Raw genomic sequence first — 14541 nt, 5'->3', positions numbered from 1 at the left:
AACTGAATCAAACTCTACAGTGTTTTGGTGCAAACTTATCTGTAATTTGATACTTCTCAAAATTACACAGATGCCCTCACATTTGAAATCCATGAAGAAGATAAAAGACACTTCACTATATTAAATATGTGGTCTCTTCTAAAATGAATAAACATAGTTTGCAAATTATTGAAAATTACTGATGTAGTAAAATAAATCATAACAGAGTTCAAATAAAGGATAAAATTTAACAAAATATGTTTGATTAAAAAACAAATACATAAATATATTGATAGATATAGGGTTAAAAATATTATTTTTAGGATTTTATAATACAGTACACTGCTGAAGAGAATATTATAATAAAATATAATATTTAAATAGCATCTGCTTAGTAACAGAAGTGTATTCTTAGCAAAGATGGGGACTTGAGCATCTTGAGGATGGGACGCCCTCTAACTGGGACGTTTGTGTTTGGAAGGGCATGAGGATGAGTACATGATGACAGAATTTCAATTTTAAGGGGACCTACTCCTTTATGACATCAGGTTCTTTTCGGAATTTTTCACTATTAACAAATCTTGGTTTTCCACTAAAATGAATATCTCAATTCAAAACCAGCCGCAAACCACTGCCACAGAGCTTCCAGAGGACTTTATTCGATCTCATGAATATGACTTGACAGAAAACATCAGGTTTTTGTGTTATGCAGTAATTTCCGTATGAAGGAGATCTGCTGGTGTAATTTCACTGATTTTGCATTAGTGTGAGCATGAAAAGTACTGGCCCCAGAAACACTCCTCAGTGAGCCGTCCAGCTTGACCCCTATTAAAGGTCTGTCAGTTGAAGAGCAGATGGTACCCAGTCTCTGTCTCACAGCCCTGAGGGGGGTGTCCATGGCAACCGATATATAATGGCTACCCCTCAAGTGGTGGAATCACTTGTTCTAATTTGTTAAGTACCACTTCAGTGAATTTGATTTAATCACTATGTTCAGGTCTTAACACAACTGACATCAAATAAAACACTGCAGGTGTCCATGGAAGACAGTAAATCTGATCCTCTGGTGTCGGTTCTTATGCCTATTAACTAATTGATGAATACACCAAATTCAGTTTTACAAACACGAAAAAGACATTTATCACTCACAAAAACATCAATATCAATTATTTTGGATCCTAAACACAATGTTGCACTTATTTAATAATTAAAACTTTATTTTAGCCTGTAATTTAAATTAAAGAGAAATACAAGGACTTTTATGAGACAAAAAAAAAAATACCATCACAGCAGCATCAGATTTTGAGAAATAATTTTTTGCGATAGAGCAGGTAGGCAATGAAGACCCAAAGTGCGGTTCCCCATATATTCTGGAAAAGCTGTTCCCAGTGACTGTCCTGAAAACGCATCTCCCAGCTGAAAGGAAAGTAAAATCCCAGCAGAGAGTGTCCAACGTAGACAAATATAGAGTTCATTCCTGCACACAAATGCACAGTAAACTTTTCTGGATTGGGTTGGCTGATAAAATGAAGCTTGAAAGGAAAAGTTCACCAAAAATGAAAATGTGCTGAAAATGTATTCACTCTCTGGTCATCTAAGATGTAGATAAGCTTCTTCAACTTTCTCCATCTCTCTTCTTCATCAGAGCAGAATTGCATCATTTGCTCACCAATAGATCCTCTGCAGTGAATGGGTGCCGTCAGAACATGAATCTAAACACCTAATAAAAACATCACAATAATCCACAAGAAACTCCAGTGCATCAATCTACATCTTGTGAAGTGAAATTCCATTTGCTTGTAAGAAACAAAACCATCATTAAGAAAATTTTATAATCCATAATAACGCTTCCCCCTGTTGTCCTCTCATATCAGAATCCACCCACATATTTGTATAGAACTGCTTTGGACTGTTTCCACTTGCATATTTCTCTCCTGATACAGACTAGATGACTTCTTCATTGGAGAAGTATGTTAACTGATGGACTGAAGTTGTGTGGGTTACTTGTGGATTATTGTGATGTTTTTATCAGTTGTTTGGACTCTCATTCTGACAGCACCCATTCACTGCAGAAGATTCTTTTGTGAGCAAGTGATGCAATACTAAATTCTGAATAAAGAAAGAAACTCATGCACAATTTGATGGTCTGAGGGTAAGTACATTTTTAGCAATTTTTATTTTTTTGGCAAACTATTGCTTTAAATAAGTGTATTCTCATACCAGGATAAATGAAAGGTTGTCCGGCCCACCATTCCTTAATGTCTACAACAAAATACATCAGACCCAGCAACACAAAGGACATGCAGCCCATGCAAGTAACAAATGACAGGGACCTGAAAAAGACAGCAGATCTGAACCATATGATAAGACAGCAACGGAAAACATATAGTGCAGACATATATAAGACATATCAGTCCACAAAAATGACCTTTAGAGGTGCACTATGCTTTGCCAAACATTTCTTGTAAAAAAAGGGGACAACACAGTGAAGAACCAGGGACTAAATAATGGATGGACATATATAGTAGTTTCTGAACTTAGAGTAAGCCAATAAGAAACATAAGCATCCAAAGTGAAGGCTTGGCACCTGCTCAGTACAACTATGTCAATAAGTCATGTGCCTCTGTGTTCCTAAGTGCCAGGATGCACAATGGAATTTTATCTAATGTAAAATGGCTGAGTCCCAGAGCATAGTTTATGTCAGCTGAAGTTGAGCCAAAAAAAATAAAAAAATAAATAAAGATCTTGGCTGGGAGTTAATTACTTTTAGGTATACAGACAGACATACTCAGGAGCTCGATAAGCTGGCATGATGAACTGTCCATAGAAATTCAAGCAGGTGTGTCTGTACTCAAACAGGTACAGTAGGGTCACAGAGAAACAGAATGCTTACAGCAAAGGAAAGATGAGCTCAAATTTAATGTTAAAACCTTTACACAGGTCTCATAAAAAAATCCCAGTTTAAATATTCTCAAAACAGTGTTGTTAGTGTAAACTAAAACCATTTAATTTGTTAAAATGAAATGAAATTAAAATGATGAAATGAAATGATCTAAAATATTAAATAAAATCTTTAAATAAAACTTTCTAAAAATAAAAACTTTAAATAAAAATGTAATAAAAATGATGTGAACTTAAATAAAATTCATTTGAAGTACTAAAACTGAAAAAATAAATAAATAGAAATATAAAAACAAGAGAAATACTAAAAATAACATAAAACTAAAATAATAACAAATAAATATAGTATAAAATAAAAGCACATAAAATTACAGAAACTCAAACTAAAATTTGAACTAAAAAAATCTTATAATTGTATTTAAATGCAATATATTATACTGTGTAGTATAAAAATAGCATAAATAATATCAAAATGTATTTTATTAATTATTTTTAATTATTTATGTTTTAATTGTATCCCATAACCCACTTTTTTTTTGCATGTAGAGATGAACAATCGTATGATTGTCTACTGAACATTTCAGTTACATGCCATTATTTATTCTGAGGTGTTAGATGACAAATGATTTAATGTGCAACGTTCTGAAGATGTAGGGCTGACCTCATCCTGCTCAATTTCACAAAGCCGGATGAGATAAGCCAGAGTTCGGCAAGATATATGGTCGGGAAAATAAAACTGCTCACTCTCTCTTGGCTGTAAAGAAGAGTGATCTAGTTGAACATTGGATGTATCACCTGCCGTGTCTCACTCCTGTGCCAGTGGGGGTGATTATTTACAGGATGTTCTGTCGTTAGAGGTAAGTAAACGCATGTTTTAGCAGCCTCTGATTTGTGCTTGCTGGAATCTCATCCCTTTTTTTGTGGATGGAGAAGTAGCTGGATTTAGAGGGTCAAGAAGCACTTACCAAAGGTTTTTATTGACAGGTATAAATCCTTCGTCTCTTGTGCACTTAGAAAGGATGGCTGCAGAGATTCCCTGAGGATCAGAATAAAACAAATTTCAAATCAATGCAGACCTGTAAAGCAAGCACTATCAGACAACCCAAATGCAGCCCCACTATAAAGAATCAAGCAGATTAGCTGATGCTCCCGGGAGGTGAAACCCCTCCAACTAACACACGCAACACAGATCCATCTCCTCATGCCTCTTCTCAAGAGTTACATTTCTACATTGCAATATATATATTTTTTTTATTAACACCCTAGGTAACTGGGTAAAATTAGCTCATCAAGATCTCCATAATTTCCCAGTTTATTGATTACATTAGGAATTGCAAAAAAATTTTGTATTTCAAGTTTTCTTAAATATGTTTAAATATGCAAATGGGGCATTATCTAATTCAATATCCACAAATTTACATACATTTCCAAAACAGAAATCTCTAGATAAAGCCAGGTTCAAAACACTTGTTTTTATTTTGCTTACATACAGTATTAGAGTCTCTTTTTATCACTCTATAAATCAGAAAATACTGTTTAAATGACCAAAATTATCATCTTTTTATAAAACAATATAAAATCAATCAAATGATATTTGAACAGACCCCTTTGTAAAAACCTTCCAAATAAAGATAGGAATAAAACTGCACATTTTAGAGTATTTAAGTGCTACTCAAGTAGGGATTTCTGGCTCAATGCATGGGGAAAAACTCATTTTGAGAAAGCAGTCAAATAAATTATTGTATTATTGTAAATGAAATCTACGTACAATAGATACTGTGCAGTAAACACTTAAAGGTGTTTTTTGGATGTTTTTCCCACTAGACTAAAACAACATGTTATGAAAAGCCAAATAGCCCCAAATTTCAAAACTGACCATGAAAAACAGTGTTTGACTGCAGTGTCTTGCCTTAAAAGCATAATATCCAAAAAGTTAGAGTATCACTGCTAAATCAGGCTCATTTAAAGGAATATTGTGCTTTTGTGAGGATAGTGAGTTCAGCATCCAAACCTGCTTGTTAGGAGCATATCCATCATTTGTATAGATGACAGAATCAATGGTGTGGAAATAGCCTGGCTGGCTCTAGATTGAGTCTCCAGGCTATGCAGGCAGGATCTGGGACAATCATTGCTATGTGGGGCAATCGCTCAATTTCAATCTCAAACTGCGGAGTTGTGATCGTTGAACTTTAATTAACTCAGGGTCCTTGTTTATTGGCACGGTGAAGCACAAATAGCTTCAAATCATCCCACAATCTGACAAAGGACCCATGCAAACAATGACAAGACAACCCCTCTCCCTCTAGACGTGCACCGTTTTATGACTGTTGATGTGGTGGGAAGTAATTTTTGTTTAACCAGGATAACGTGTGTGAAGAGCACATTAACAGCACAAGAGGCTGTTGGAGATGTGCTGCTTTAAACATTTTCAGACCTCAGAGCTCTCCAGAGAGGTCAATGATAATTGATTGTTTGCATGTGCTAGGAGATGCGCAGTGTTTATTGCGAAGCATGAAGCCTGTAACGGTCTTGTTGGTTTGCTTTAATCTTTAGTTATATGCTTTGTGGTCCAATCCACAATCTATAGTTTCTTTGACGTCAACGTAGGGATGAAGCATTAGGGGAATGTTGAGAGGGAAGGAATAATTGATCAACAGACGCCTTACAGCATATACAAACAAGGAATTTTTCCCCTTGCAATTCTATATATCTTCAAAAAACATGCTCGCTTATTACTAAATCTGAATTAAAAAATGTTTTATTTAAATATGATGCAAGTGCTATATTATACCTAAACCATCTTTGTGTTGCACAAGTGTGTGAACAGCAGTGGCATAATTTTTTGCTGTTGGCTAGTTTATTTTATCATGCTGTGCCTCTAGGTAAAATGAAATAGATCTCTGTTCATTTATTTCAGCACCCCGAGCAGTGTGGCCCCATAATGCTGGCCAATATGATTCAACATACAGCTATAATGGCCCAATTTGTCATAGGGCTTGGGAATAATGAAATTTAAAATACTGGGATCAGGCATCTGCGTACTGTGGGTCTGGGTTCAAAAAAAGCACACTCAAAATGCTTCACTGTGAGAAGAGGAGAATTGTTATTAGGGTACATACTAAATAAATGTATGTAAAACAATATATAAATATCTATGTATATAAATATCCTTCAAGTATAATACGCAAATACAAAATAATTTAACAACAGGGTAAGAAAAGTAAAAAAGTTAAAAAATAAGTAAAAAAAAAAAATATTATTTTCAAGACCTTGCATTTGTAGCTATTCCACAAGCATAAGGCTACATAGTAAATGACTAGACTATAAAAATGTATATAAAATATATTAAAATCACTGTTTTCAAGCAGGTTTCCCAAACATTCCATTTGTCTCTCATTGGTCGGATAAACAGATAGCCCCACCCCAACTTCATGCCATTGGATGAATGTTGCTGTTGTTGGGCAGGTCAAACAAACAAAGCAATGTTTTGAAAGTGCAAAAGTGTTTTCTGAAAAAGTCAACCTACCAATGGCTTACTGATAGTTTCTCTACATTTTAAGCTTAGATAAGTATTCAGACATCAAATAATTACACACCTTAAGAAAAAACAAATGCGCTCTGAAAAAGGAAGGAATAAAGTATAAGGGAAATATATCTTGGCACAAGTGAGAGATCCTTTGAGTAAGAACAGGACATTGTGTCAGCTTTCTGGAGAAGCTGAGGGTAATTTGTCTGTCATAATTTAATGAATCGGTCTCATAAAACAGATGTCATATGAAAAGGACATTTAGAAAAATCTGCGCACTCATATAAATGGCCCAACTTCAAATCTTTAATCCTTAATATATAAAAACAAATGAGATACAAGCTTTGCTAAGCCGCAACATTCTTGCTCATATTAATAACGAGCTGTGTGAGAATGACCGTAAGAGAAAGCATTGCTGAGAAATGCAGGTCATTTGCCCCGTCATCCACAGCTTTATGTCCAGGGTTTGCCAGACAAAACCCCTCCATCAGCACCTGTTGTCTCTAGAGAGGGCATTCCAGCAGCTCTGCCTCCAGAAGTCCAAAACAAAACACAGAGGCAAGGTCTTTCATGGAAGAGAAGCTTACAAACTCCCTTTCTGTGTAGATCCTGTGATCAACATATGCTGCATTGTGCAGAAACCTGATTCTCGCTTAATAACCTTGAATAAATGACTACACAGTTCACTTTAGATTAAACACACCATATAACTTGAGCTTGCTTAACTCGTCATGCTCATTAAAACTGACAAAGACCAAAAAATACAGAGTGGGAATGCAAAGAGGGTTTATTCACCCCACATGATGCAATAAAAAAGCCTTTCTGCAAGCGAAGGACAGCAGTAAGTGAACTGTACTGTCCCTGGAAAACAATTCTAGTAGCACATGACCATTCCCCCTGAGACAGGGGTTTAAACATCCTCATGCACTTCCCACCCAGCCCAGCTTCTGCTCCTTTTGTCTGTGGGACCACCCAAATGGAGCACTTAACCCGCAAATTTTGCCAGCCGTCCACTATTGTCATCTCAATCTAAGATCTAATCAGTTTTTTGTTTCATAAACTCAAATCTCATCGCCCACCTGTAGCTCAGAGGTCATAGATTAGTTAAACGCCTATGTTCTGCAATTACTGAATTTTTTTGATTTTACATGCTAGGGGGGCAAGAGACATCAAAGCTGTATGGGTAAAAATAATTAATTAAAAAAAAAAATTCTGAGAGCCAAAACACAATCTTTTGCGATTTTTAAAAAATAATTACTACTCTTGTTCTGTAAATTTGCATTAAATTGATCAAAAGTGACAGTAAAGATATTTATAATAATACATTATAATGTTATATAACATATTTCAATTTCAAACAAATAGTGTTCTTTTGAACTTTCTATTCATATTTCTATTCTAATTCGGATGGGAAAAATATTGAATAACACAAAAATATTAAATAACTGTATTCAGTTGTAATAAGAATAAACAACAAGTCTTTGTTAATATAAGATGCTTCTTTAAAAAAAATGGTAAAGTAATAATGCTTTAACATTACATTCAGGACATCTAAAGCATTTCAAGTATAAATATGATTCTTTAAAGTATGTTTTATAAGTTATTAAACATGGTATAAAACATGCTAAATAATAGTTATATTAAACCTTTTTTCTGTCATGCATGACAGAAAGAACCAGTGGAAATTAATATGCAATAATAGTGGTAAAACTCCAGATTCAAAAACCACCAGACATCCGTGAACTCAACAACCAATCCGGTTCAGTCCCAAGAGAGGTGTGATAGCAATCTCTGCCTTGGAATTCATTCAGTGCATATATACACATATCATATGACGCCTACCTATTTCATAAACTGTCTGCAACTACAAGCAATATAACATTTGTTCATACAAGGCGTTGCTCTATTGTGCAGTTTTTGCTGTTGAAATCAGGAATTTTTTTCTTTTTACTTTTTTTCTTATACAAGTGTGTGTGCACATACCAGGATGAGGGCCCAAATCAGGAATCGAGCCAGGATACTTTTATTCTTCTTACGAAAAAACAGAAGAATCTTTCCAGCCTGTGGACATAAAGATTATTTCCAGTGTTAGATTAAATACCTAAATGTTTGACCATTTTCATAGCAAAATGATGCGTATTAAGCCTGCACTTTCGGCCAAATAGATAATATTCCTCTAAGTAAACTAAATTAATTAACAGCAAATAGACTGCAGGATAATAAAGCTTATCATACGTCATACTGATATCATGTTCGGACCGAGAGAGAGGATGTGAGCAGTGGTTTTGGCCCTGAAAAAAGAGCTCAAGTTACAACGCTCCCTGCTCAGCCATTCGCGGCTGTGATGTTGGCCGTGCTCACTGATTAATTCAGTGATGACGAATGAGCCTCAGCTGAGGACGCTGGAGCGGACGGACACAGACGGAGAGGCCGACACCTGCCGTCTTCTCAAAGACATGTTGATTGACGGGCTTGGCGCTAACTGTTTTTTGCCTCCGCCCACGGGGATTTCAGCAATGCAACTGAGTTTGCACATCTAGTTCTCACCGGTCAACGGGGCACTGTCACCATCAAAGGGTGAGAAACTTTTCTGACCTTTGCCAGAGACGCACACATCTGTCCACAGCAGCAAGGACTACTGAGACAGAACAGCTGCTTGTCTAAGAGAGCTGCCAGCAAATCCAGTCCAATATTATAGATTTGTCATTGTTCGGTGAACTAAAAGTGAAAATAGTCAATGAGACAAGAAGAGAACATGTTGAAAAGTCAATGATCTATAGTCTGTGAAATACACGGTTTGGGCTTTGGATTCGTTTTAGGCTTTCTCTCTCATTTGTCACTAGATTTCTTTTGTGGAGTTGTCTTTGGTGCATGTCCTTTAAAAAGCAAATTTGATTGTTTATTTATTTGTTTGTCAGTTAATTAATTAATTTTTACTTTTTATATATTTAACAAAGTTTGTCTTATTTATACAGTTAGTTCTGATTCTTTAATATGAGTGGATTCCAAGAGTGCAGATTTTTGGATTGCATTGCTTTAGAACTATTCTGCACAATTCATCAAAACAACAAAATAAGTGTGCAAATTGTACATAAAAAAAATGTAGATTACTTTTATAGATTAATTTATTGTTTATAGAACTATTGATGTTAAAAGCAATAGTTGTGACCCTGGACCTTGATTAGTATTAATTAGCATGGGTATATTTGTAGCAATAGCCAAAAATACATTGTATGGCTCAAAATGATCGATTTTTAGCAAAGATCATGTTACATGAAGATATTTTGTAAACTTCCTACAGTTAATATATTAAAACTGAGTTCATTATACAATATGCATTGCTAGGGATTTCATTACAGCTTTAAAGGCAGTTTTTTAAATGATATTTTTGCACCCTCAGCTTCCAGAAACCATCAATGGAAAGCTTATTTATTCAGCTTTCAGATTATATATAAATATAAATTTATCAAAATGGACCCTTGACTGGTTTTGTGGTCTGATGTCACACTTTATAGATATTGCTTAAATAGTGTTATCTTCAATTACCTGCATGCCAAAGAATCCCATGACTATGGAATTAATTGTACCCAGAACACCCTCTGGGTCGAAAGGCTCGGTTGTACGATACAAGACCTACAGAAACAGAAAAGATAAATGTTCTGTAATGCAATCCATACAATCCCAATATAAATGCCATTTTAATCATTATAACTATAGCTGTGATTTCACTTAGTGTGAATGTGCAATCAGAGAGGCCATTACTGCAAATAATCCTCTGCGTGAAGCTTATTACAAGACTTGTCATTAACTAAGTCAATAAATGGATATATTGATTCGCAAAACCATGGAGTGATACAAGCGATAAGGTTGCCAAGGGCAGTGGTCAAATATGCATTTTTGCTCTTATTATACAAAACAAAGCCAACTGATCAATCATAATGAAGTATTTAGTGTCAGATATTTACTGCATTGAACTGGTTAAAGCTGACCGTAAATGATTCACACCTTGCATGTTGGATACCAGAAGATGTTGTCCCCAAATAACCACCTGTCTATATACGCGGCTGCTCCTCCTGTGCAGTTGGGGTGTAAACCATCATCTCCAATACCACCAGCTCCTAAATAACCACTAGCAGAGGAAACAATGTAATATTCACTACCTTTCAAATCAAAAGTTTGGGGTTGTTACGATGTATAAAATGTTTTTGAAAGAAATCTCTTATGCTCACCGAGGCTGCATTTGTTTGATCGAAAATACAGTAAAATGGTTATATTGTGAAATATTATTACAATATTTAAAATAACTGTTTTAATATACTTAATGTATAACTTAATGTAATTTATTCCCATGATGGCAAAGCTGAATTTTATTTAGTGTCACATGATCCTTTGGAAACCATTCTAATATGCTGATATTAAAATCAAGAAAGGTTTCTTATTATTGTTAATGTTAAAAATAGCTGTGATGATACTTTTGTGGAAACCATGATTTTTTTTTTCAAGATTGTTAAATAAATAGAAAGCTAAAAAAATATATTTTAAATACAATTGTCTACAACGTAAAAGTCTTAATGTCACATCTGATCAATTTAATGCGTCCTTACTGAATAAAATTAACTTCTTTTAATTTATTTTTACTGACCCCTTTTTACTGATTTGAAGGGTAATGTAGTTACTTGTCATTTAAATGAATATATTATAGAAACCATTCATTATTCAGTTTATTTTTGATAGCGCTATTGAAAGCACACATTGTTCCAAAACAGCTTTGCAAAGAAACAGCCAAAGGCGACAGTGACAAGAAAAACATTTATAGAAAAGTCTTTGGTTTAATTAAATTAAAGTCTTTGGTGTTTGTTGGTGGCAAAATTTGAAGTTGCTTTGTGTTGCAACAAAAGGACATTGACTGCAAGGTCAAAATGTTTTTATTCAAGCAGAGTTATCAGCGCTCTGCATGTGATCGTCAATGTCATTATGGGTCAGACACATTGAAAAGAAATCTTGAAGGAGAGGAGAAGGAGGACGTAAATGGAAGGTTGAGCGGATACGAGGAGAACAAGGAGAGAGGCAGAGAAAGGAAGATGAATCCTTTCTCCCTGCCTCCTTTTAGTGCACATGACAGACTGAGATTGGCTAATTATCCCCTCTGAAGCGGCCGCCAAACACTCATAAATCACAGATCTCATAAGAGTGCACAACACGGGCTTGTACGGCACGCATCCTCATGCATTCACCAACTCACAAACACAACGCCACACAAATGATCATACTGCAATGAATAAATATGTGCATTCGTGATGTAAATGTACAACATTACTGCCATCCCGCATATATTCTCGGCGGCGCACTTGTGTAATAATGCCAACATATATGTCACCCAAGGAATTAGCTTGATGTATGAATGACATTATTATTATGTTAATAAAGGGATGAACTCCAGTTAAATCAGGCTTGACAGACACATAACACATTAATTATTGAATGCACAGGATTTATATTAGATATTATTGTGTTTGTTTTGTTGAGTGTGATAGTTAATCTTCTTCACAAATGTGCACGGTCAAAGCCTGACACTAATATGAACTCACATGGGGCAGTTTGGAACAGGCAGTAAGAAAGTGAGACACAGCCACATGGTCTCCAGCAACACAATGAAGATCCACTCAGGCCAGTATAAAACCAAATCTTGAATGGGTTTCCACCAGTTATGCTGAGGAGAACATGCAGAAAGCAATCAGGGTAAGTAATCACTCAGTCTTGCGTGTATATATTATAAGACTCAATAGTAATACGTTATCCAAAAACAATGATTTGACATATTAACAAACATATTGACATCATCTTACTGTAACCTCTAGCGATTAATCATTATTTCAGAACAAATGTTTTCCTGTACAGTTGTTTGATCTGAGAGAAATGTGAGCCATAGAGTTTACCCCACCTCCCTCAAGGGGATCTCTCTGTGGGGAGAGAATGTCTGCATCAGTGCCAGGACAGAATAGGTGAAACCCAAACGCTGGAGCACTCCGGGTATCCGTAGCCAGGACCAGGATACTAACACAGTTATGTACACACACACAAATAAAAAACATACGATTAGAGACTGATAGAAAGACACACTCACATATAATGTATTTTTGAAATAGGGTTGCATTTAATAGTAGTCAGCAAGCAAGTCAGTGGAGGGCTTTTGTTTCTTTAGCTGTACAAGTGCTTTACCTATAGATTATATATTGTCCTTTGGATACATTACTGCAAAACATTATCAGGATTGTATAAGATTTAACAGGAATTTCTTACAGTAAGACTTTTTCTATGAAACCAGTGCAGGCTAATCCATTTTCTTTCATAAAATAAATTATCTAAAAATACACTATATTGTAGGATAATAGCATGCAAATAAAATTTGTAATATATCACTTTTACACTTATATACTTTTAAAGTTAACATGAATAAGAAACTACTTAAACTGATATATAAACAGTTCAAGTGTATCCATATAACTATACAACCTATTAGAGTTTTTAAAAGAAGTTCTATTGATCAAAGAATCCTGAAAAAATACCAGTTTCCACAAAAATATCAAGCAGAACAACAGTTTTCAACATCTATGACTTTATATATACATATATATATATATATATATATATATATATATATAATATAATATATATAATGAAATAATAAATAGCTGTAATTTATTAAACCATAGAACCACTACTTTGAATATACAGCAACCAGTAGCAAGAAATATAAAATACTTTTTAAATAAGAATTTTACTGCACGTGTGTGAACACTTCTAGGTGTTGTGTTGTTTTTCACTGAAGAGCAGATTAATGTCCATAACACAGTATAATGATGATTATGCTGACACAGGCCCAGGCTGAGGTGAGAAGTCTTTCACTGCAGGACTAAAGAGGGGTGATCTACCCTGCCGGAGACTAATAATGCTTATCTGAGGAGATGCTGGCAGGGAGGGTGATGGGAGTGAGCGATACAGAGAAAGAGATTGATGGTAATCTGCACATTAGTTAATTGAAAACCTCTTTGTGGCACGTACCAAGTGCCACAAGAAACAATATAATACTGATCATTGATCCAACAAATCAAATAAAAAGCGGAAACACTCCACCTCTGTGCATGGAGACAGGAAGTGGTTCGGTGACTAATGGTATCTGTCAATTAAATCCCACATGCACACACTTTCTAGTGCAAATCCGCGGTGCAATTTATCAATCAAAGTATTGACAGCCAGTAATTTTACAAAAAGATTAGTTTACAATCAACATTGTAAAATTTAAAAGTGTTTACCTGTTTTCACTGTGTGAGTTCATTTATGAAAGGCGAAACAGTAGGGTAATTATTATGCATAAGTGGGACTGTTTTGGTAGATTTGAAATGATAAAAGCATTAAGGCATTGTGTTTTTTTTTCAAGATTAATATTCTTCAAGTTCCAAGGATGATAATGGCTTCAGTGGCCAAGCAGAGACAGACCGGCTAAAATCCTCACTGGTGCCATGTTTAAATCGATCATTTAGTCAAATGATTTTCATTGAATTGTAATACATTTTGTTGCATTTGTATGTTGGGGGAAATGGTTTCTAAACATCATTCTGAGTGATTCACAGACTGAGGTATCAGATATGGAGAGAGTAAATTTGGCAGTTTAGGCCAAAAACTGTAATTACATTACATGAAGTTCCATAAAATCCACTGTGCAGCTGGCATGATGAAACCCTATCTGTGATAATTGACCATTAACGCCAGGCTTGTTTTTGCTCTGTGCACCTGTTCAATGGCTCCAGATATTATGATTGCCACTGGATCACTGGAAAGTATCACAATATTTTTATTAACTTAGTTACACATCCATCCTGCCAGACAGCTTAGCTGCTTTGGCTAATGTATGAGCAATGCAATGCACTGACCTGTCAGACGACTCTCCATGCCCTCCTCACTTTACCCTGACAGTCTTAATGTGCTGCGGTGAGACCCTGGATTATACATTTTTGCTTTCATTCTCATCATTAACAGAGGCTAATGGACTTCATTTGTAAAAAATGAGGATATGGTGACTTGAAAATGTAACGCTTTCGTATTACTTCAGAAAAAGTTCACAGTCTTTGTTAATA

At 35.2% G+C, this 14541-nt stretch overlaps 1 protein-coding gene across 1 annotated transcript in view; it reads right to left on the bottom strand.

Annotated features, from left to right (window-relative positions):
* Positions 1-416: 416 nt before the first annotated feature.
* Positions 417-14541, bottom strand: part of si:dkey-192p21.6 (uncharacterized protein LOC565246 homolog) — a 31840-nt gene continuing 17715 nt past the window's right edge. The window contains exons 11-18 of the mRNA XM_059566236.1: positions 12348-12460; positions 11995-12116; positions 10412-10535; positions 9953-10039; positions 8390-8467; positions 3846-3916; positions 2200-2312; positions 417-1456 (exon numbers count right to left, since the gene is read on the bottom strand). Of these exons, the coding sequence (XP_059422219.1) occupies positions 1275-1456; positions 2200-2312; positions 3846-3916; positions 8390-8467; positions 9953-10039; positions 10412-10535; positions 11995-12116; positions 12348-12460 (890 nt within the window). The 3' untranslated portion in view covers positions 417-1274. The remainder of the gene's footprint in view (positions 1457-2199; positions 2313-3845; positions 3917-8389; positions 8468-9952; positions 10040-10411; positions 10536-11994; positions 12117-12347; positions 12461-14541) is intronic.

The sequence above is a fragment of the Carassius carassius genome, chromosome 14 (assembly GCF_963082965.1).
Source record: "Carassius carassius chromosome 14, fCarCar2.1, whole genome shotgun sequence".
NCBI lineage: Eukaryota > Metazoa > Chordata > Actinopteri > Cypriniformes > Cyprinidae > Carassius > Carassius carassius.
Note: the sequence above shows the minus strand (reverse complement) of the source record. Positions and strands in the feature narration are given on the sequence as shown.